The sequence below is a fragment of the Bombus fervidus genome, chromosome 1 (genome assembly GCF_041682495.2).
Source record: "Bombus fervidus isolate BK054 chromosome 1, iyBomFerv1, whole genome shotgun sequence".
In the NCBI taxonomy this organism is placed as follows: domain Eukaryota; kingdom Metazoa; phylum Arthropoda; class Insecta; order Hymenoptera; family Apidae; genus Bombus; species Bombus fervidus.
This window is the reverse complement of record NC_091517.1, coordinates 23,118,403-23,141,360: the sequence shown is the minus strand read 5'-3', so window position 1 is coordinate 23,141,360 and position 22,958 is coordinate 23,118,403. Positions and strand designations below refer to the sequence as shown.

General features: G+C 34.2%; 1 protein-coding gene and 1 non-coding gene across 3 annotated transcripts in view; both read right to left on the bottom strand.

Moving 5' to 3' along the window:
- LOC139998290 (dual specificity calcium/calmodulin-dependent 3',5'-cyclic nucleotide phosphodiesterase 1) overlaps window positions 1-22,958 on the bottom strand; it is a 99,130-nt gene that overhangs the window by 7,392 nt on the left and 68,780 nt on the right. The window contains exons 2-11 of one of the 2 annotated variants that reach the window (XM_072022748.1): window positions 15,040-15,195; window positions 14,345-14,555; window positions 13,288-13,401; window positions 11,461-11,607; window positions 9,210-9,263; window positions 5,347-5,596; window positions 4,413-4,670; window positions 3,208-3,377; window positions 965-1,210; window positions 16-242 (exon numbers count right to left, since the gene is read on the bottom strand). In XM_072022748.1, the coding sequence (XP_071878849.1) occupies window positions 16-242; window positions 965-1,210; window positions 3,208-3,377; window positions 4,413-4,670; window positions 5,347-5,596; window positions 9,210-9,263; window positions 11,461-11,607; window positions 13,288-13,401; window positions 14,345-14,555; window positions 15,040-15,195 (1,833 nt within the window). The remainder of the gene's footprint in view (window positions 1-15; window positions 243-964; window positions 1,211-3,207; window positions 3,378-4,412; window positions 4,671-5,346; window positions 5,597-9,209; window positions 9,264-11,460; window positions 11,608-13,287; window positions 13,402-14,344; window positions 14,556-15,039; window positions 15,196-22,958) is intronic. The other variant, XM_072022751.1, reaches the window with a different exon arrangement.
- Window positions 12,664-12,735, bottom strand: Trnat-cgu (transfer RNA threonine (anticodon CGU)). Its single transcript has one exon. It is a non-coding gene; the product is annotated as a tRNA-Thr (tRNA).

Sequence of the window (22,958 nt, the reverse complement as noted above, 5' to 3'; positions counted from 1 at the left end):
TAGGCTTTCGCTCACCGTCGTTCGATTCGTCCACATTCTCCTTTATATTCAGCGGAGCGAGAACCGTCTCCAACATGTCGCTGCACACCTGCATGCTGGGCTCGACGATAAACTCGATGAATCCTATTTGCGATTCAGCTACCAGGGTATTGTTACGGTCGCATAGCGGAGAAAACGGCAAGCCGAGAGCATTCTCTTTATCCCCCTGCCGGAAGAACTCTTCCAATAGTTGCATTGTCCATCTGAATGGAAAGAAACAACGTCATCGTTTTTTATTTGTCCAGCTTTAAAATTTTATTCGATACATCTTCCCTCGTAAATAACAGCGAATTGCAAGGGAATTTTCAAGAAAGCGACTGTGTATCGCTTAACACGTTGGCTGCCGCGATGGTCATCGGTGACCCACGTTAAGTATTAAATTTCTTAGAATGATTAAAGTAAGATAGTTTTCATGGACTTAAACAATTTTCGACAATACGAATGATTTAAATAACATTGTTAGAAAAGATCGAACTTGTAAAACAAGTAACGTGAAACTAAGTTTTATATGTTTGCAATTGAAAGTAGTAACTGGTGTTTTTTTACAGTCGAATATTAGGCAACGTTTGAAAATAAAAAATGTTTCTCGTTCTATTCTCTGAAATATAGAAAATAATTCTTGAATTAGATACTAGATAAAAAATTAAATTTCCCATTAACCATCGGAAGTTCTTGATAAAGAAAATTTCTAAATGCCATTTAAAATAATTAATCGTGTAAGAGATAGGGAAAAGGAAGCACTTTTCTGTCATTGATAAAGAAGAAATAAAATTTAATTGGATTGGGTACACTTATCTCTGTCGTTATAATGTTTTGTACGTAATAGATTACGTATAACTTGCGATATAAGTTCTACGTCATTGCAGGGAAAGAATTTCTTGCACAACAATCGTTCAGTTGCTTACAATAGGAGCAAAAGTTCTACCTGTGATGAAGATCCCATCTTTTGGCCGGATGCGAGATGTCGCAACAATGGAGAACCAGACTGACAGCTTTGCTTTTGTCAACGCTAGGCTCTGCCAAGCTCAGAATGTTTTTCATGTTTTTCAGTTGTTGGAAATGAAAGCTCATGTCGGTTGCGAGTACCATGTCGATCACCAACGAACGAAATTCTCGGAATTCCTCCCTCGATAGATTTTGTAATATATTGCACTCATCTTCTCTCAATATCCTGAAATATATCTTGATAAACTTATCTGTCTTTTAAATTATTCTTGGTATCATTAGCTGACCTTCCAGCCGCAGCAAAATTGCATTACTTTTCTTGATTTCTATCAGAATTCTAATCCATTTTAATTCATTTTTTTTTACAAAAATTCGTCGATATTGCAAGAAAATAAATAATCAAACGTTTAAGCTATTTTCTGAGTAACTAGAATTATGTAACAAATTTGCAACAATCAAAATGTTGTTGTTGCCACAAAAAGAAATATATACGATACAACACAATTTGTTGGAACAAAATTTTAATTAATGGTCAATTAAATTTATTTATCTAAACGTGAACTGCTATTAAGTGAACGATAGATAATAGATAATAGCGTGGAAAATTGATGATCTCCTATTATTACATAAACTGCAATTGCATAAATTGTTTACCGAGCGACGAGTTTAGATAACTGCAGTTCTATTTTAATAGCCTCGATAAGAATATTTCAGATACATATTTCTGCAGCTAAAAGATCATAAAATATAATTTCGGAATAATATCGCGATTATTAAAATTTGAGTACAGTAGAAAATATATTATGATATTCAACGCTCTATAACGTTATCGACAGCGATTAAATATATTCCCTCCTTTAAAATACACTTTAAAATAATTAAAACACGTTTCATAATTCTCTCTCCGCATTAATTAATCTTGCGTTATTTAAACAATATTATTAATAAAATTTTATAAATCACAGTTTATCACTAACAAGAACTACCCTTACATTACAGTGATATAGTTAACGAAGAAAAGTTACATTTTACAAATTGCAAGTTATTTCAGTATTTTGTTTAGTAAAAAGTTACGAGATTGTTAGAGAAATTTATAATCTACAAGTTGTAACTTGTCAATTAGCTAATACGGTAGAGCCCCTCTCCGCCCCATATTCGAACATCCCTTATCCGAATATCCTAATATCCGGACATAATATTTCCCATTAAAGGAATGGCTTGTTCCGTTTCAAATATTTGCATATTTTATCAGTGCTCACATACAATGTATGCTTTGCTTTATTCGATTGAATGAACTCTGGTTATAAGGATGCGATATGAAAGTAATACGATAAATGAAACGAAATACGGCATGATTAAAAACACGAAGGTGCTGTAAATGCAACGGATCTAATAAAAATGCATGGCGTTGGAAAAACCACGGTTACAGATATTACGAAAGAAAAATTAAAAGTTATCTAAAGTACGTAGTTCTCTGATGCTGGCAACGGTAGAAAAAGCTTAGATGTACCGGCATAATGAAACAGTTTCATTGCGATAAACACGATAATAGCAACGATTTTACATAAATGGAAACATCAAGCGAAAGTGGTAACGAAAAGCTGGCTTCTCGTACCAAAGCGTTCGTGGCATTTGAGAAAGAGTTCCGACGATTCGAAGTACAAAAAGAATCTAATCCTATGCGATTATTTGTAACGAGAAAATTACGCGACTTGGCGGTCGAAAAGAGGAGGAATTCGCAAATATCTAAAGATACTAATCTTAATTTACCATTAATCTCAACTTGCATTTGTATCAATGAAATTTCAAACGAAAGAACCGATTGTTACATTATCCGAAAATTCGGATTCTATTAGATTCTATCGTCCAAACAGTTTTGGCTCTCTGTTATTTCGGATAAGGGAGGCTTTACTGTATTATCGGTTGGTAAATCATAATTCAAATAGCAAATTATACTTGAATATCGACAAACCGCGTAACACCACAGGACATGTCAAACTTCACGCAAATCGATCAGCATAAAGCATCCGGTGGAATTTAAACCGCAAAGCGGTTTCGCACTTCGTGTCGTGCATCAATTACTATTTCGTCGAATGGCAAGATTTACGTGTGAGAGGAGGATGGTTGTTCGCGGTATAACGGCGCACAAATTACAACGAAAATGGCCGACAATCATCAAGGGATCGAACGTACACACGGGACCAACGTTTTCCGCGTACGTACCGGAAACTCGCGGAGATGTGGTGATTTTCCAGGACGGCTCGATCGTTGTAGAGTAGAGCCGTATCGCTACCGGACATTACGTGGAAATTGTTTGTGGTCCCAGTGTGCTCGTAGTCGTGAATAATCGCCGCAACCAGCGTGGCGAAAATCTCCAGGTCGGTCAGCCAATTCTGCAAACAAGCAAGCGTTTCGACTGTTCGCGCGCGTGTAATCCCTGGCAAATGAACAATTTTCCTAGAAAGTGGTCTGAAAATCGTTATCGAGGATATCGAGCGAAAGCGAAATTTGTTTCTCACCCTCCGCAAACCTCGATTTATTCGTTTTGCGCGCAAATTCTCGAGTGACTCGCGCGTCGAGCGGCACAAGTGCCAGCTAACTTTTAAACTAGAAACAGCTCGATATAGTGGTAGTCTGGTTCGACAACTCAACGGGGGTGGTAAACTAGTGGGTGAAGTGGTTTCCTCCGTTCGAGCGTGAATTGGTTCGGATTTTCAACTTTTGATTAGTTACGTTTGATTTTTGTTAGGTCGGGCATGGAAAGCTGTTTACGGTAAACCACTTGAAGTAAGTTTGGAATGTCGCGATTTCTAATTAAATAATTCGTCATATTGCTACTTTGCTTTCATAGTGGCACAACCGAAAAATTTACATTATAGCTTACGTTATGTTTGTACTTTTATCGTGTAAAACCGTACGCTTGTAATTCCGCCAGTTTTACGTCAGAGGACTATGTTATTACTTATATCGTTATCAACATGGTCTTCTTTTTACAGAAACACTGGCTTATCATCGGTTGTTTCGTGATCGGTTGTACTACTTTCGCAAATATTGGCATAGTTTGTATTAAGTCAGCCTTAGTGTCGTTGAAATGACTCACGAACATTTCTTTATAAATTTGAAAATGCCTCTTCCCTAAAATTTACATTTTTTCAATTGCGTCAATATCAAAGCAAAGTAGCTATGTTGAATTCCCTTCTTACAAAACTGTAGAAAATTATCTCATTTCATATTGAAATATTCATCTCGAACGAGATAATAAATAATAATAATTCATCTCTTTTTTTAAATAATTCACACTGGTCCAACTAATAGTTATTTAAGTTATCTTCGTCGCAATTTAAATGCCAATATACCTACTCGGAATATAATGATAAACAATGGAATGTCGTTAAGTCAGTGATACACTTTTTAATTGATCGACTTACCATAAGTCCTACTTGACATAAAATATAGTGCATAGTCTGTGCGACATCAGCCGCGTGAAGATTATTATGATACGGATTTCGATGCCTGCAGTAACCCTCTTCGACTCTTCCCAAGAAGCACTCCAACACTGTTGCAGGGACTTTAAATTTGTGGATCATGCCGTATCGATTCAATAGATCATAGCCGAGGTATTTCACTGGAGCTCCCATTGCGGCTTCGTTTAATGAAAATACGTCAAAGGACCAATCGTCTAGAGTCTTAAACAGAAATATATAAATTTCATGAGTATATGGGCACAAAAATAAATATCATCTACTAGATCGTGGTAACGACATAAAAGTTCAGACTTCTTCCAAAGACAAGCGATGATCAGCTAGCTATGATCAGCTAGTGAGATCAGTTTCAGGATGCTAAGAAGCTGTCAGATTTCGTACTCCATACTTATGTATTATATCTCAAATATTTAACAATGGCTTGTCTGAATCTCTCTTGCGCTACACCGTGAAATTATACTATCTATATACGCTTTAGTAAATGACTAATTTAAGCACGTAGCAAAGAAAAATTAAAGTACTGGACTAATACATCATGGTACAAATCTATTAGAATCTATCGGTGTCTTTTCAAAAACGCTACTTTTTGCCCAAAAACACGTTATAAAATCAACAATCAAAACTCGCTAGAAAATAAAAAAATCAATTTCATACAAAAATCTACCATTCGAAGCTGTAGAAAAAAATCCTTAAGCGACGTTACGTGTTAGAAAAAGTACGAACAAAAGTCCGTAGAAGTCTGTGAAAATCTCGACAAATCCGACTTCATCGATCGAAAGATATCGTTTTGTATAAATATTACTCATCGTCAATCATGTTCGCGCGCAAATTTCGCACGACAGGCGTCGGATAAAGCTCGTATCGCATGCACCCGGCATACCTTGAGCACTCTAACCACTTCCGGCGGGAACTGCATGAACGCGATGTTGGTGACCCGCCTGTAAATCCGATCGACGAAGATTCCTGCTCTGATGGCGTGCGCGACCGAGCGGAACTTTGGCTTCTCGTCTGCCTTCCGCCTCGTGGTCGCAAGCTGTCTGGTAAAGGTCGAAGCCAGCCATTCACGAACTTCCGGCGGCACCGCGTCCGGCTGTACCTCCGACAGTTCGTCGTCCTCGTCCGCCAGCCGCCTAAGGAAAATGTTTCCGATTAAGTGATACGCGGCGAGACCAGAGACGATCGCGAAACAACTTGGAATCACAGTGGACAACTCCTACCTTCCCTACAATTTCTTTTTCTTTTTTTTTTTTTTTTTCTTTTTTAATCTTTTATAAGAGAACAGAGAGTAGGCTTACGCTCGAACATCCGCTAATAATCGCTTTTGCTAGTAATTCCTACCCTTTCTTAATTCGTTCTTTTGCCTTCTTTCTTAATTTATGCGTAATTTCTTAGATACCAATCTATTTTTGTGGTTTCAATATTTTGTTAAATATCTTTTTCTTTTGTCGTTTGGTGAATTTTTACCGTCTACCGTGTATCTTTCCCTTTTGCCTTTTCCGGCTCTTTATCGCATGCGTCATTCGAGTGGCTTTAATAAGAAAGGGAAAATAAGAAGCACGTACGATTGGATTATTACAAAGGATACGACCATTCGCGGACTTTGTCAAGGAGCAAAGAAACAGAAAATGGTAGTCGTAGCTTACGCTTATCTCTGCCTCGGATCATGACGGGAGGCTTGTTCGACAGGGTGCGTGTGAAGCTGTGAATGACACAATTTTTCTTTTTTTTTTTTTTATTTCTTTCTTATTTTTTATTTTGCTACAGGGTGTTAGATATACACTGAACATCGTGGTTTGCAGTCTTTGTTCACGACGCAATGTTTATCCCCTGGATACTTCTATCGGCTTTATCGTACATTTGGAAACTACTGTTAGAGACATTTTATGGTTGTTTGTTTTAGGTTTTACGGTTTTTTGTTACTCTTTTTTTTTTTCGTAACGTGCGTACGAACGAACTGAAAAGATATTAGTTTTTGCTGTCATACTTTTGCTCGTGCTTGATATTGATTGAGGAAGATCGATGTGACAACGAATTATTCCGTGACGATAGACATTGGATTTTTAGCGAATATTCATTGGAGAATGTAAGCTAGAAGTATTGTTTTATGAACAAAGTGTTCTTTAGATACAACTCGGAACTCTAATTTTGAAATTCGGGGTTATAATGGGATTTACATTGAAAGCAGATATAATACGGTTTCACGTCTCTATTATTACGAACGACTTATTATTCTTACAGAATCTGGATCAACGAATCTAGATTTTTATCTCGCTCTTGGATATTATGGTATTATTAAATGGCGTTATTATTAAAACGAGAGTGTGCTTAATTGTACCAAGGATTTGCCTCTAAGGTTGTAGATTTATTCCGTTCTATTTATTCTCTTCCAAAAGTGATCCAAATTATTTATACATAATTCTAGAGTTTGTTCTGAATAATACAGTCGAAACTGTTTGAATAATTAAGTAGAATAGAGAAATTGTGCAGCGAGGAAAAGACGGTAGTATGCGAAAGCGGTTCAAGCAAACACACTAGTGTTTCAAAGTGGCTAAAAAGATGGTACGTATAGCGATAAATTTTTAATGAAGCGGCGATGTGAATCCGTGTAAATTGAGCAATGTACGTTATTAATGAAACTGCTGCGTCTGAATATCGATGACGATGTGTTTCTGCATCGACTGCATTAGGAATCTAACCTTCGGAATCTTACTCGTTTTATTTAAAGCATAAGAAGTTTTCTTCAACGTCAAAAACAGCAAGGGAGCTATAGGAATTAGAAAGTTCTCGTAAGTTTTTATAAGTTACTGGTGCTATATACAGTGGGTCGTTAATGTCTTTAATACTTTTAAGAGGGAGCTCGGTAAAGTTAATAGGAACTGTGATGGAATCTTCTCCAAAGAATATAACACTGAACAGAGAGGAATTATGTTTGATAAAGGAATAAGAGTTCTGTCGCGTTTAATAACGGAAAAATTCCTTGATTAAAATCCAATTTCTATTAAATCGATGCAACATTTTAAAATATCAATTTGAAAACAATATTTTACGAATTTATATCCTAAATAATAGAATTTATTCCCCACCACAGTACGTTGCTTTTTGTTTCGTTCTTCTAAGATTATCGTTGTAGCTGGTGCGTATATCGACGAATTGACATTCTGACGAGCTAAATACGTCAATGTAATCAAATATGTAAGTATATGAGTTTTTATGAGTGTATCATAGTCTTGAGCTGCTTCGTTTATCAGAATATCAGTTCGTTCGATTAATGCTGGATCCATTGTAACGATACAATTCATTATAATCATGACTTGCACACACTTTTACGCCTAAATTGCGTTACTCGTTGTTAGATAACGAAATTGACGCAACACGTGCAGGTCTAACGTTGCGATTAAAATTCGAAAAAACATCGCAAAGTATAGAGAGCTATATTTTTTGAAAGAAATTCTTGTACTTCGAAACGATCGAGCTACGTAAAAAGTTTGTTTATCAAGTACACTAGAAACACTCTTTCGATTTCTCGTTAGGTCCAAGTATCGACGAAGATAAAAGGAAAATCGCGGGAAAATATATCGAACGCAAACTCGTTACTGCTTTGAAAGAAAAAAAAAACAATCTCCCAATTTAGTGTTTCATTTTTTAGAGTGCTGATTCCCATTACTTTTGCGTCGGATCGATACGAATCTTTTTGTACTAAATAAATCCCGATGCTGTTGTCTAAGATCGAATAAAACTACGGAATTTTCTATTGCCGCGGTCATTAAAAAAATGCGACGAACGAAACGTCATATTGTACGGTATCGACGCGTGAAAACGTTGGAACAATAAAATATTGATTTATCGATACTGGTAACGTTTATTATTTAACACGAAGGTTTCTTACGATAGTTCGAAATATTACGATTAAAAAATATTTACATTTGATCGGACAGGGAAACAGTTCCTTTATCAGATACGATTAATTGGAACATTCATGCGTATTATAATTTAACATGAACAAGTGGTAATCGTGTAATTTGGTAAAAATGGTAATTTCTTGTGATATTAAAGCTTTTGGTGAGTGTATTTATATTACGTGGGCGATTGTGACTGAAACAAGACAAATAGTGATGGATGAGGATTCATGCAGAATATGGATCATGGCTGTGTTTTAATAGTTATTGAAAGGGCGACGGTGAAACTTCTATTTATTTTGTAACATCTAGTTTTTATACGTAATTGAAATGTAATTTTTTGGTGAATGCTAGATTAATTACCGTTATTAATATCGTCAATTCACTTTGATAGTTCTTTTAGGAAATTTCTGTGATATCTATATAGTATAAATATATTTATACTACAATGATTTTTAAAACAAATCCGACATTAATCTTTAAATATTCTACTAATCAGGAATACGAAATATTCCGTAGTAAAAATAAAAACATTAATGGAAATTTTCTTTCAAATTCCAAAAAATCGCGAACTTGAGAAACGTAGGTATCGAGGAAGATATTAGAAAGTAAATGGAACGGCGCTTAAACCGAGTTCTCGAACGAACTATTCAATTTATCCAGAGAATGGCGTCGTGTCACCCTTTCAAACGCGTTCTTACCGCGAGTTTTGAAGATTGCCGTGTCTCCGCGCTACGAGAAACGTAAAAGAAACGTGACGAAACGAAAAGACGTGTCTGACAGCGATGCACATCGTGAACGTGAATGAAATCTTAACGATTTCTTGTATTCAAACATTTGAACGAACCTACGTCGTATACCCTGACGGCGAGTAGCGGTTGACTCCACACGCTCGGCGTCTCTATAATTCGAAACATGAAGAAAAAAACGTGTGTCACATTAAACGATACATCACATTCATCAGGCCGTATCTAAAGCACGGAACGTCCGCCTGCGTGCGTGTATATCGATAAATGGAAGTAAAGTAAAGGAAGAAAGAAAATACGAAAGAAAGATAGGAGAGTAATAGAAATAGAAGACGAGAGAGAAAGAGAGAGAGAGAGACAGAGACAGAGAGAGAGAGAGAGAGAAAAAAATGGCAAAAGTTTGTACAGTTCCATTCTATCTCAGCGACATCTCGTTCTTTTCTCTCATTTTTCTTTTTTTTCCTCTTTTTATCTCTTACGGTTGAGAAGCGCTTACACAATGTCGCATCTCGATGACAATTTCGTCATACAGTTTGTACAGGGGACGTTCGAGCATTCTATTAAAATAGCTCGTTTCAAATGACAAGTGATTTCTCAACGCACACCACCCTATATATGTATATATAGATACACGCATGCACGTTCTCATATAGATGGGCGCAGGAAACACATACATAGAGACAGAGGGATGAACTCGATTGTACGTATATATTTTTCTTTTTTTTTTTTTTTTTTTTGAGATAGCGATGCATACAGCTGGTAAACAGGCAGATATCCAAGAAGTGAGCAGGTTACACCTAGAAAGATCTAAAAACAGGCTAGAGAAGAGGGAGAGACAGGCCAGGCAGGTAGAGAGAGTCGTCATGCTGTGTTTTGATGTGTTTGACGCTCGTGATAGACCGACTTTGATCATTCGCAATCCAATTATGTGTGTACCACGTAACTAGCGAATAGCTGTTCTTTTTGTGTCTCCGTTCTGAATTTTCGAGAAGCTATTTTATACGTTTCCTGGTTCTCGCGAATGTTTCGTTAATAAAAAAAAAAAAAAAGTCTGAACACGATTACAAATCGATGAAATCCTATTTAAAATGATGTACGAACGAGTGATAATTTTGATATAGAATGAAACAAATTAAAAAAATTATCACGTCTATCGTTACTTTTTGTCTGTAAATTATAGTTGTCGTACAACTGATCTCTTTTCGATATCGAAATTTAGCTGTAGGAGGTAGCGTAATTTCTTGCATGTGTGTTTATTCAAAAAATCTAAAACTAATATGTCATCAGTTTTAACTTCGCAGCATGATATAGTTTCTCTATATAGTTGCTAGACCTATTTAATAAACCTAAACTTATCACATATTAACATTCGTGCATTGCAGATGTGTGCAAATTGGTAAGGAACGATACGATAGTTCCGAAGACACTATAGACTTGACTAACGATCGACACACATTAATTCCTGTGCAAAATGTCTACACTACCTATTTAGTACAAAGCCAAAACTACATATATGTTGACTAGAAGAAAACGTAGTATGTATGTATGTATGTATATAGATCTGCGGTGCAACGCTGGGGGAGCGAAATCTCATTAGAAAATCTCACACTTTAGATTTAATTGTCGGGCGGTAAATTAACAATATCTTAAACGCGAAATTCACCATTGAAATCAGCTTTCATCGAATAAACATTTTCCCGAGAAAAAATTTTATTTTTATTTTTCGAAAAAATAAATGAAGAATCATTGTTACGAGAACTCAAATACTACGATATAAAAATGTGGTGAAAAACTAGTTACAAAAATTAGATAGTTATGAGAAATATATAAGAAACAATAATTATAAAAATTAAAGATTAAGATATAATGGGAAATAATTAAAAAAAAAAAATAGTTAGAATACCACTCAAAAATAAAGAAGAGAAACTTGAAAAAACAAAGTCAACTTCACACCCATAAGGAAATCGTTTCTCAAGACCCTTCGACCGTAGAAAAACATCCCGTGTCAGCTTTTCGCTTTCAGCCCCCCCTTCGTCGCCTTCATTTTTCACTATCAGAGACCGGTCGATCGAATCGGTCCGGAATTCGATATGGTTCACGGGATAAGGTTCGATTCCCCTTAGACGCTAATGATCAGAGCAGACGACGCATGATCGTGATCCTTAATAACGAGCTCCATGAGATCGAGAAAAGATGTCAACACGTGAAGGGGAGAGAACGACAGAAACATGGCGGATGTCCGGGTTGATAGGTTCTTGAAGGATGTTTGATTTTCGAGGGGTCGAAGAAGGGGGCGGGGGGTAGGGGCGGTGAACAAGTCGTGTGAGGTCGGAAATGTGAATATTTCGCAACCTTGCCCATACGGGGGTGCGAAGCTTCCGTTTCTGGGTTACCACCGCGTGGCCCTGTTGTCCATCCGAGTCCAAGCCGCTCCCCAGGGATGCAGATGACAGGCTCGCACCCCTACGCGATGACCGCTCAACCCCTCCTGAATTCACCCTGCGGTACTGCTTGTTAGTGCATGTGTCAAGTAGGGAACAGAACAGTAGAATATTACACTTTTTCTTTATTTATAATCATTAGCATTATAACGCCGCCATACGGAGAGGATATAAGCCGACTAGCTTGGTTCGAATAGATGTCGCTATTTCCCTTGGGACACCTGTTTCTAAGAAATAATTATTACACGGTCGAGGGGTTAACAAGAATCTGGTCGCGCCGATATAGACTCTGGAAAGATCACGGTTAGGTGGATTATGTAGTTTCGAACTGTAGACTCGTGCAGACTCAAGGATTCTTCAAGCCTCTCGTCGGTCGTTGCTGCTGGAATATGTTAATCGTGATATATACGCAAATATTCAGATTAAATGAGGAACGTCAGTTGAAATTGATATAGATCGGAGATTACCATGGCTGTATTTTAAATTGAGTATTTTTATATCGTAGTCGCCAGCTAGTATCGAGTTTATGGTAAGAATTTATGAATAATCTTAATAGAAAATTCGTTGCATTAAAAAATGGTTTGCACGTCGTATTATGGTTTTCTCGCCTTGTTGAATGTGTCGAGAAATCGTATAAATCGTTTAAAAGATATGCGGATGTTTCTCGACAGGAATGGGCTTTCACGGTAATGTGAGCCTCAAGTTGGACTGTCTGCTTCGTCGGCGTGGATAACGCTGTTTCTTTATCAATTTCGACATTTAAACGAAATGAGAAAAACGAGAAAAGAAAAGAATGAAAAAGAACGTCAGAAGTATGAAAAATATTGACTTTTTATTTGGCTAATATAAAGAAACAACTTCGATCTATAAATCATTGTAATGTAATAAATCAATGTAATGATAATGCGAAGTAAATATAAGCGTAAAAAGGACAATTCGGAATGTTAAAGATATATAGAACTGCGTGAGAAATACGAGAACAAACAGCTCAAATAATGATACAATATTTATAAAAAGAATTGTTAAAACAGTTGTGAAAAATGATGAATATTTTGTCGACGAATGTTCAGAAATTTTTGCGATATACAGAAAGAAAAAAAAGAAAAAATTCAATTGCCTCCTGTGAGGATTGAACTCACGACCCCTGGTTTACGAGACCAGTGCTCTACCACTGAGCTAAAGAGGCATTTCTGTTATCCTTACTGCTCGAATCCGTAGTCATAATACAATTCTATATTTTTGTCAAAATTACGAATATATAGTTATTCTTATCGTTTTAAATAATATATACAATATACAAATATAATACATTACACTTACGTATTCAAAGATATAATTTATTACTTTTCATATAATGTCGTGTTTTCAAGGGTCGTGAGTCGTACAAAAAGGCCATATATCATACAAAATCCTGATAAAGATATTATTAATTCTTAGACATTAATAATAGTAATTATAGCAATAATAACGAATAAATTACAAATTCGTCAATGATCGATTAATCGTGTTGCCTAGAAGTCAAATTATTAAATTTGATTAGATGAATATACTTAGGGGTAGATGTGCGCAATTTAATATTAAATTTCAAATTTGTTCATGGTACACACAACATATAAATATAAATCTTCGCGAAGAAGTCGTGGTCTGCATGTAGCTATAACGGAAACAACTAACACGATATTATTAAAGGTGAAATTTACAGAAGAGATTATCAATTAACATTCTGAACGAAACTTACTTGGTTTCATCGAGGAAGACAGCTTCGAGTACGCGTGCCGCGTAGTGTAAATTTCGTTGAAGTAATTCTGCAGATATTTCGCCATGTTGAAGCTGCCTCAGTAAGCATCTCAGTCTGTAACAGAAATTAATATTTTACGTGTTATAAATATTTGAAAATCACTGTTACTATTAATAAATTTATATTATAGAGGATAAGATTTCAAACGATTATATCAATCTTCTTTTTCTCCTGATTTTCTCCTAATTCTATTCACAATATAATATTTTGTCACAGTAGGAGATTGTATTTGATGCATACTATAACGTATCGAGTAACTTATTTAATAAAAAGGACGGAAATAATAATAGAAATACAAATAACACGTCATAATTCATTATATTTTGAATTCAATTCTACACAATATAAAAATCAATGTTGTGATTTCATAAATTTGTAGCTATGTTTTCAAAATATATAATCATTTTCTAGACAAAAGCTTGAAAAAGCTTGAAAAATGTTGCGTTATTTAATATTTTGCACGAGTGGGAACAAGCTTTGAAATTCGTACCTTTGTATCATCGAAACAATGCGTAGTTATATTAACCGCGCACCATAATTTTTCAGAAGAATACTGCATTCAAATGGTAAAGGGAAATTGAATTCATTTCTATTTTACATCGAAACGTACTTCGTGTATTCTAGTAATTGCGTTCTTGAAATAACGAAATAATAAAATAACGCAAAATGTTGAAATCATCTTAAAAAGGAACTATTTTCATTTCTCTTTAGTTTCCAATTTAATTCTTCTAAATTAAATCCATCAATTTCCAGGACGCGATTTTTGTATGTCTTTTAAGTACTCAGTTAAATATTATTTTACCTGTCAATTCAATTGTTATTCTACCTCTAATAGCCTTTTAGATTTTATTTCGTTTCCCATATGTATTTTCATATGTACGAACGTATGCAATTATGCAAATTGACACGAAATAACGGGACAGAAATATATGAGGTACGCTTCGAAAGGGATGGAAGAACACCGGTATAGAGGAAAATAGTATCGCAGAAGCCATACCTGAGAGCAGCCTTGTCGCAAGCATCGGGGGTGTCAACGGCAGGAAGCGAGTCCGTCGTTAAATCGACATTATCAAGGATCTCATCAAGGTCCACGGACTGGCTTGACGAAAGAGTGTCAGGACTGTGCGGTGGCGGAGAACTTTCGAAACTTCCGCCGATACTCTTACTCTTACCAGAACTTCGACGTACTATCGTTAATGTGCCTTGTTCTGGAACATAAAAGACACAAAAAAATATATTAAATAATTACACGATACTGCGTTCATCCCAGAAAGGAAAAAATTCTACATTCGAAACGCTTCATCATCGCTGAGGGAAGATGACTTTCCTTTCTGGATCTGACACGAGGTCTGATAATGCGATTACAAAAATTTCGTTGGAACTTGGCCGAACGACGACTTTTAAATATATTTTATCGCAATTTCCTACGTATGTAGAAATAGTTATATCGAAATTAATTACGTAATTCAATTATCATAATCCAATGAGACTAATTGTAAGCTGCATTCCAAATGAAAAATCTATCTATTATCGATACACTTGATCGAATAAAATTTACGACTCTAACATATGCGATGAAATTTATTGCAAATGTTCATCATTATTTAATCACCATAATGTTACTAACCTTATAAAGTAATCCTATAAAGGTCGTAATATACTATACAACAATCGTGTTATAGAGTCACTTACTCGATAGCTGGCCATTCCGACCAGGCGAGGAAGGGTTGTGCAATCGAGACGACGTTGTACCAGTACAGCTTGTAGTTGCATTAACGTTTGGAGATGCACCGGGTGAGGACACTGCAATATCGTCTCTCGTGACTCTTCGATCCGGTGGAGATGCAACTGTAATTCAATGAACAAGTATAAATTACTACTGATGCAATATTAATGTAAAATATATCTATTAATGTAAATTTTCATCGATTTATCGTCAATTTATAAGGGTATGTTTATTTCAGTTTGGTCTTCGTTTTGTTGCCTATTGATTATGTATGTAGCATTATTTCAAATGGTAACAAGAGGGAGATGTTATTAATTTTATATAATTCAGGAATAACATACATATATATAGTAGCCTCGATGATTTAAAGACTGGGGAAATTAATACTTTTAAAATTGAAATTTCTTTTTATGATTATCGTAATATCCTTTTCCGTGGATGCTATTTTTTATTTTATCATTGAACAATGAAGGATTGCTTCAAGATGTTATATCGATATATTTACTTTTTTTTCTTCTATAAGAGTTCATATATTATGCGCTAATTATTAGAATAATTAGAAAATTTCTTGCTCATGATATTCCGATATTTTGCATATTTGATAATACAATCTTCTTATCTTAAAGCAGTTATCGTACGTACAGAAAAAGGGATAAAGTAAAGCAGCACTTTAGATATCAAGCCACCAAGAAAAGAATTTGAAGTGAATGAAAGCGAATATTTACGACATTTTATTGTCGATGCGTGTATCAAGAGAAAAATGTTCCAGCAAGTCAGTGAAGGTTATAATTAATGAGAATATTTTCGCGAGGAATGAATGATGATTAAGTAGAAGTAAGGATAATCCGGAATCCCTTCGAAAGCGACAAAGCGTCAGGATAATCACTCTAATTGATTGATCAAACAGACGTGAAAACAACAGGTCCGCATAGCGGAATTCGGTGGAAGAGCTATCGATTCGTGCTGGATGTCTGTGGATAACAAATTAGGCCTGCAGCAGTCCAATCAATTGTGCTCGGCTTACAATGCTATCACATTGCATCTGATGGTAGTTATGGGAGAATTAGGTAGAAATATGATAGAAATTAGGGAAACTTGAGGTTTTATCATTTTCTTTGTGCATTTTTTTTCTTCGTTTAATTTAGAATATTTATAACTTTAAATATTTCAACGTACTTAAACATGAAAAAATACTAGATAGGAAATTTTAAGAATGGTACAATGTTTTAAATCAATATAACATTTTAAAGCAATCTTTTATCGTATTATTCCCTTTTTATTACGCTTTATATTATATTAGATTTTTTAAATCTAGAAAACATTCTGCTATTCTTTTCATCATCGTTCTTACAATATTTTTTAATTATTACAATTGCTAGTGACATTTCACTTGTTATCTTCGATATAGAAATTATTTGAAGTGTTAAGTATCTAACATGTTATATCATGTAATTTCCTCTTATACAATGATGATAAATCAGCGTCCGTTTCACAAATAATATAACTTTTTCTTTTGTGCAATCGTGCAATGGAAAACAAAGGAAATTTATTGCGCTACAAGAAATTGATCACATCATTATAACCGGATTATTTTTAGAGCTGCAGAAAAGTTACCGTATCGCAAAATAGAATCGCTTTACGCTGTTACTTTGTGCCATCAATGAAATGAAATTCTAGCGTCATTTCTAGTGGTGTATTACCTGTACCTAATTAACAGTTTTACTTTTCCAAGTTCCCGTGTGGTTACTTTTATCGCGCCGGATACCTAATCAACCTAAGTATTACTATTTCGGAGCGAGCAATTCGCAATCATCTTCGTAATAACGTTTACTTCGTTTCTAATTAATCACACTCGTTCTCGCGAACTCATTTTACTTCCAACTAACCCGTTCCTGGTTTTTTAATAAAATTTTTTTAATAAATTTTGGAAGATGCCAAAACGTAGCGTCTTAAGTTTGTTTTATACGGAGAAGAACAAAAAGGAATGCTCAAAAAGTTAAAAAAGTTCCAATGATTATGGTTCTGGTCTAAAGTTATTTAAAATGAACGTGCCATTGATATTAGGTGAAAATTTTAAGCAAAATATTAATAGTAGAAGCAGGAATGTTTGGAAAATGGAATTTTTGGATAATTAAGTTTCTGTTTCTTTCTGTTTCAAGTGCTTTATGTTAATACTTCGCAAGAAATTGACAGAAGGATTGTTGATTCCTTTCGATAAATTATACTGATACACAAAATATACTGCTACCAACATTGATTCAACGAGTGCATGTACTTCGATGCCTATTCAAAGTTCAGTATAATCTTCATCGATGTAATTTTTGTGCGATGGTCGACGAATAACGCGCCCATTTCAATTTACATCTCATGTAAGTCAACAAATTGAGTTGAATCGAAACTCTTTTCGATATTTCAATGAAATTTTCTATACAAACCAGTATCCGTTTATTAATTCAGCTCTATCGAAACTGAATACCTAAATAGACAAGTTGAAGTAACTTGTTCTTAATGAGATTTTGGAAACAGCTGACGCGTATTCTACGAAGCTAAGATTTATAGAATTAAAACGAACATTTTATACGCTATATGTGTGTACGATGTAATTCAATTCATCTTCCTTTATTAAACTATTAATAAAGTGGTTAAAAATAAGCTGAAGGATTCTACAATTTTTAGAATACTCTTCGTTCGTTATGTTTTATTATTTTGATTCATAAGTTATTCTGAATTTAATATTTCCTTTGAAAGTTATTCTTTCAGTCTCTTCTAAAATCAATTCTGAATTTAAACCAGCGGACATCGATAACCCGTAACCTGGTATCCTTTGATCCTATAGAATCTGAAAAATATTTATTCGATGATAAGAAACATTTTCGAAGATTTTCCACGTGAATTTCTATATGTTATTTTCACTTTGTAAATATTTCAGCCTTATCTCGGCACTTACGATAAAAAAATATGTATCAAGTTACGTATAATTATAGTATGGAGAAAGCAAGCAGTGGTTTAGAAAGATGCTATATGCTGCCAATAATGTAAGCATTTAAACATCTAGTTCTTTTAAAGATTTACTTTTGGGCAATTAAACGTCGCATTTCTATCGATGCCCTGTTTCTTCCAGGGTTTCGTAAATTTTCATTGGCGCTTAAATAACCGTAATAAATACATTTAATTGTTTCCACGGTGACGATCAGGACAAACTGCTTTTAAATCTAAACATATGACTGGAAAGACGCAGTAGGTCGCTCTCGACTTAAGCATCCAATAAATTGTACCAACTGAAAATCGAGAAGATTGAGTTCGCCAGCATGGTTCGCTTGAATTTCGTGATTCATGGCTGACGATGGTGACCCGATCAAGTTGCGCTCCAATGAATCGTGGATCCATGCAAATTTCTGTCCGTTACGGCACGTGTAATGAAAATACAATTATGTGGTACTATAGTACTTATTATGCATCCTCGGTTACAGTTATCACGAATCAATGCACGTTCTCAATACCGACTGTGTTAGTATCGGTGATTGAAATCGCGTAATTGCGTCCAAACAGACGACATTTGTTTAGTACTTATTGGAATTTGTTACAAATAAAATGATTTCCTTTATTCGAATTTTTTTTAAATACAAATTATTAAAAATTGAAATGATTTGCAAATTTTTGGACAGTGATTTAGGGTTGTGAAGAAAGGGCAAAATATATACAAATTTTTCGAATCTATATAAGGCGCATAAATTTTTTATTAAAATATTCGACTACGTAATGAAGTCTAAAATTTAAATAAACATAACTTGGCTCGTTTAGTTTCAGTGTTATTATAGAATCTAATTTATGTAACCTCGTCCGTTACATCTTCATAAAATAAAGTTATTTTACCGTTACTTGTTTATATCACATCTATCACTCTGCTGTAAATAATTAAGAGAAAGAAGAGACAAAATGTGAACGTGAACTTATACTAGTTGGAGTTTAATGTGAGAATTTCTAGACAAGTAAGATGGTTTCCAGACATTCTGTCTGCTGGATGTTGACTCTTGAGACGGCCACTTCACTTCTACTTTAAAACTAACCTTGCGCTTCTCTGCAGTCGTTTTTTGCGCATAAAAGCACGAAGTAATCGGCTGTATCTATTGGCCAACCCTCTACCTCATGAAATTGCAATTTTTGACCAGTGTTTACTTTCTTTATTCGATCGAGGAAATTTTGCATAAAATTCAAAATTTCTCACAGATATATTAGAATAAATTTTCGACACTTTTAATTTCCGTTGTAATATATGAACGTACAAAGTCTTAAATAATAATTATATTGTCAACGGCATAGCACGCGTAAAAGACACGCTTTTGCATTTTATGAACGTTAAACAAAAACGAGTATTTCTTTCCAATTTTTTTTTTACAGTCGAGAAAATTGAATTTTCAAAGGTGCAGCTTCAGAGGGGTCTTGTCAAAAGGTGCGGTTTAAAAAACTGCATTGGCACGTAGCGAATCTGGTTTAAAGCTCGACGCGTCACGTAGAACCAGTTAATAACGTGTGCGTCGAAAACATTTTAGTCCTTGTGTTATGCTAAACAATTTGCGATTTTGACCTGTTACATTAATTAACCCGATATTACTATTTCAGCGGACAATATAAATGAAAATGCGTTTCTTGCTAAAATGTATACATATCTACATATATTACGTAGAATTGAGAAAAGTGCCATTTATATCGAAACAAACAATTTTCGCTCAAGTATAATTACATATTTGACTAATGAATTTTGTGAAACGAAAATGTGTGAAAATTCTCATGTTTTATTTTTAAATGGCTAATAGTCCTGTGAAGTTTATCAAGTTTAAGGTCAAGACAGTTTAGTCTCCAAATACAATATTATTCAAATAATATTATTTCAGATTAAGTAACAATTCATTTCACAAATGCAACAAAACTTTTATCCGAATAAAAGTATATTTTGATAATACCAAAACTTGGTTCGCTTCATTAGTTGCAAATACAGTGTAAAAAATCTGTATCTAAAGGGATACTACAGTGCAACTAGAACGTAATACATTATACTTTATACCTTTTGAAGAGAATTTAGCAATCATGCGAACGGATTTGTCCGACACAGATAAAATTATTCATTGTATTATAGGATGCTGGTGAGCGTTGAAAACGAAATATGATTGAAGAGTGGAAATAAATAAGGCTACAAATGACGAACCTAAATTTTATAGAAAACAATGTTTTTGTTCACCAAAATGTTATTTATTGACAAACTATTACAAAACTTATTTATTACCTGTACTATATTGCTTTATATAGCTTTACGATATTTTTATTTTGATATTTCAAAGACCTGTTGACAATAAAAAATTATAAAAAACGATAAAAGGAATTATATATTTTAAGCAAGAATATAAGTCCATTATTTAATTTCCTTGAAAAAGCTGTAAGTGTCTGTGCAGATTTTCTTACCTGATGAAATAATCGAAAAGGATAATTTATCTATGAACATGTTCTAGCACGAGGGAGGTTGTTCGCTGGCACATAGCACTCGTAACTTAATTTAGGAAACTGATCGTTTAACTAATATACGTCCTATATCATACGCGAAATGCTAAATTATATAATTTAGTAAAAATCACTGTGATAACACTCCTCTTCATATTTACTGATATTGATCTTCATATAAACTATCTTTTCGAAGAAAAAAATTTTTTTTTTAATTTTTTCAAAAATAGCTATTACAGCCCCTTTTACTTCCACCGTTCAATTTTAGTTTCAGGAGGAAGACTGTGAAATTGTATCCCCATCTGTTTGTCCACCGATTTAATGGATCTTCGTCAGTTGCGTTTATGTCCCTCCAGAGTGTTGAATGTCTCGTAAAACCGAAAAGTTTTTAAGGCTCGCGATGCGTGCACCGATATTTTACACATGGGATTTTCATCGTTCGATAAAGGAAACTTTATCGAATTTTGCTTGCTTGGCAGGTAAATAAAACATTGCCTGTGTAGTTGAAAATTAATTATTATTTCCAACAGCGCAGCGTTTCGAACGACATACTTTTCACGTTTTAGCTCGTGTATTTTATTTATCGTATCTCATATCTTGTGCTTCGTATTTGGTATTACACTACCGGTGAAATATGACAAACAGGAGATATGTAAAAATAAATAGAGATATAAATGTGTACTATATTTCAATGCCCTTATTCAGTTGTAATATCAGGCAAGCAATTGAACCGATACAGGTAAATATGAAAAGAAATTTAATATTAATAATATCGGAGGTCAATAATATCAGACGATGGAAATTATTTCCTCTTATTGTTACATAATAGAATTGCCAAGTGTATTACAATATTGTTATTGGATAATAAAGATTATATTATCCCCATGATCTTTAAAGAGAGATATTAAATACTGAAAGCAACTGGAAGATTGAAATTATTTTTATTCAATTAAAAGTAATAGGTCTTTTAAAAATAAGTAGACGTAAATACATAGTAATTTTGACATTGATTGCAAACGTCGATTACAGAGGGAACCATATAAACACAATTGATTTTAAACATAGAGCTTGTCAAATCCATCTACATATTAATTTAATGCTGCTGTATAATATTTTCCTTTAATGCAATTTTATGCAAATTTCATTTTATTTATTGCCAGTACGAATAGAAACTGACAGCACAATTTTATTTGAATTAGAATTGAGTTTATAACTCAATAACATTAAATAACATTATGCATTGTTCCACACTGAATAGAATTCAAGAATATCAACTGTACCACAAAAATTTAGCGACCGATATTAGCGACTTTAATGTTTCGACCAGGTAGTTCCATTATGATGATTTCCAATCGCGGTCCGGTTTCCAACGACTAATGAAACGGGATCGATAAAAATTTTAATGAGAAACTTCATACATATATATACACAAGTAATAGTAACAATACATATAACGATGAGAAAGTTGAAACACATAAATTCCAATTTGATCATCTCCAGTTTAAAGTCTATGTTTGATTCATGCTTTAAGTTTGAAATATTTTTTACTGTATTAGAAGAATTATAAAAGATATTGAATCGAACAAATAAGACAATTAATATAAGACATTTTTTTTTTTTTATATAGATTAGGTGTTTTTTTTAGATTAGGTGATATCAACGAGTGTTGATAGGTATTAAAGAAACACGAGAGAAAGAAATAAGAAGAAATTAATTTGGAAGAGATATAACGCAAAGTATATTAAAATAACAAACGTAAAAGTAAAGCCCTATGTTATTTGCAAAGCACATGGACGATATATGCGTGACTTTCAAGTCACAGAGCATTATAGGGGTTAATAAAACAGCTGTTGGTCGTATTTTAATGTGAATCACTGTTACGCGATAAAAGATAATTTACAAGTAATATGTTAGGCTTTATTACCTGGTGTTCGCATAGCCATAGACAAACCATGCTTCATTGACACGGCGAATGAGATTAACTAATTACGCCTGTTCTATGTAACTTTCAACCGACCTCAATAACGTCGTATTTCTGCTACAATCACATGGAAACTAAGTCTGGGCAATTTTGATAGAAAGCTGCTTAAAGTAGAACTGGTAGGTTGTATTAATATGAACACACCATGTAATGAATTGAAATAAATTTGTAATTAATAGGAGAGATAATCGTTGTGAACTTTCCTTTAGAAATATTTCGTTTCACTAATTTTTTCTTACATTTCTTAAGAGTTAATTATAACAGCGAGTTGAAATAAGTTTTTGATCGATAAAAAATCACCGATTAAAATCTTTCTTTCGCAAACATTTCCCGTTATGTAATTACGGACAATAAAATCCATATTGTAATAAAAAAATGACTGCAAACATTACAATTTCTGTTTTTCTAAAT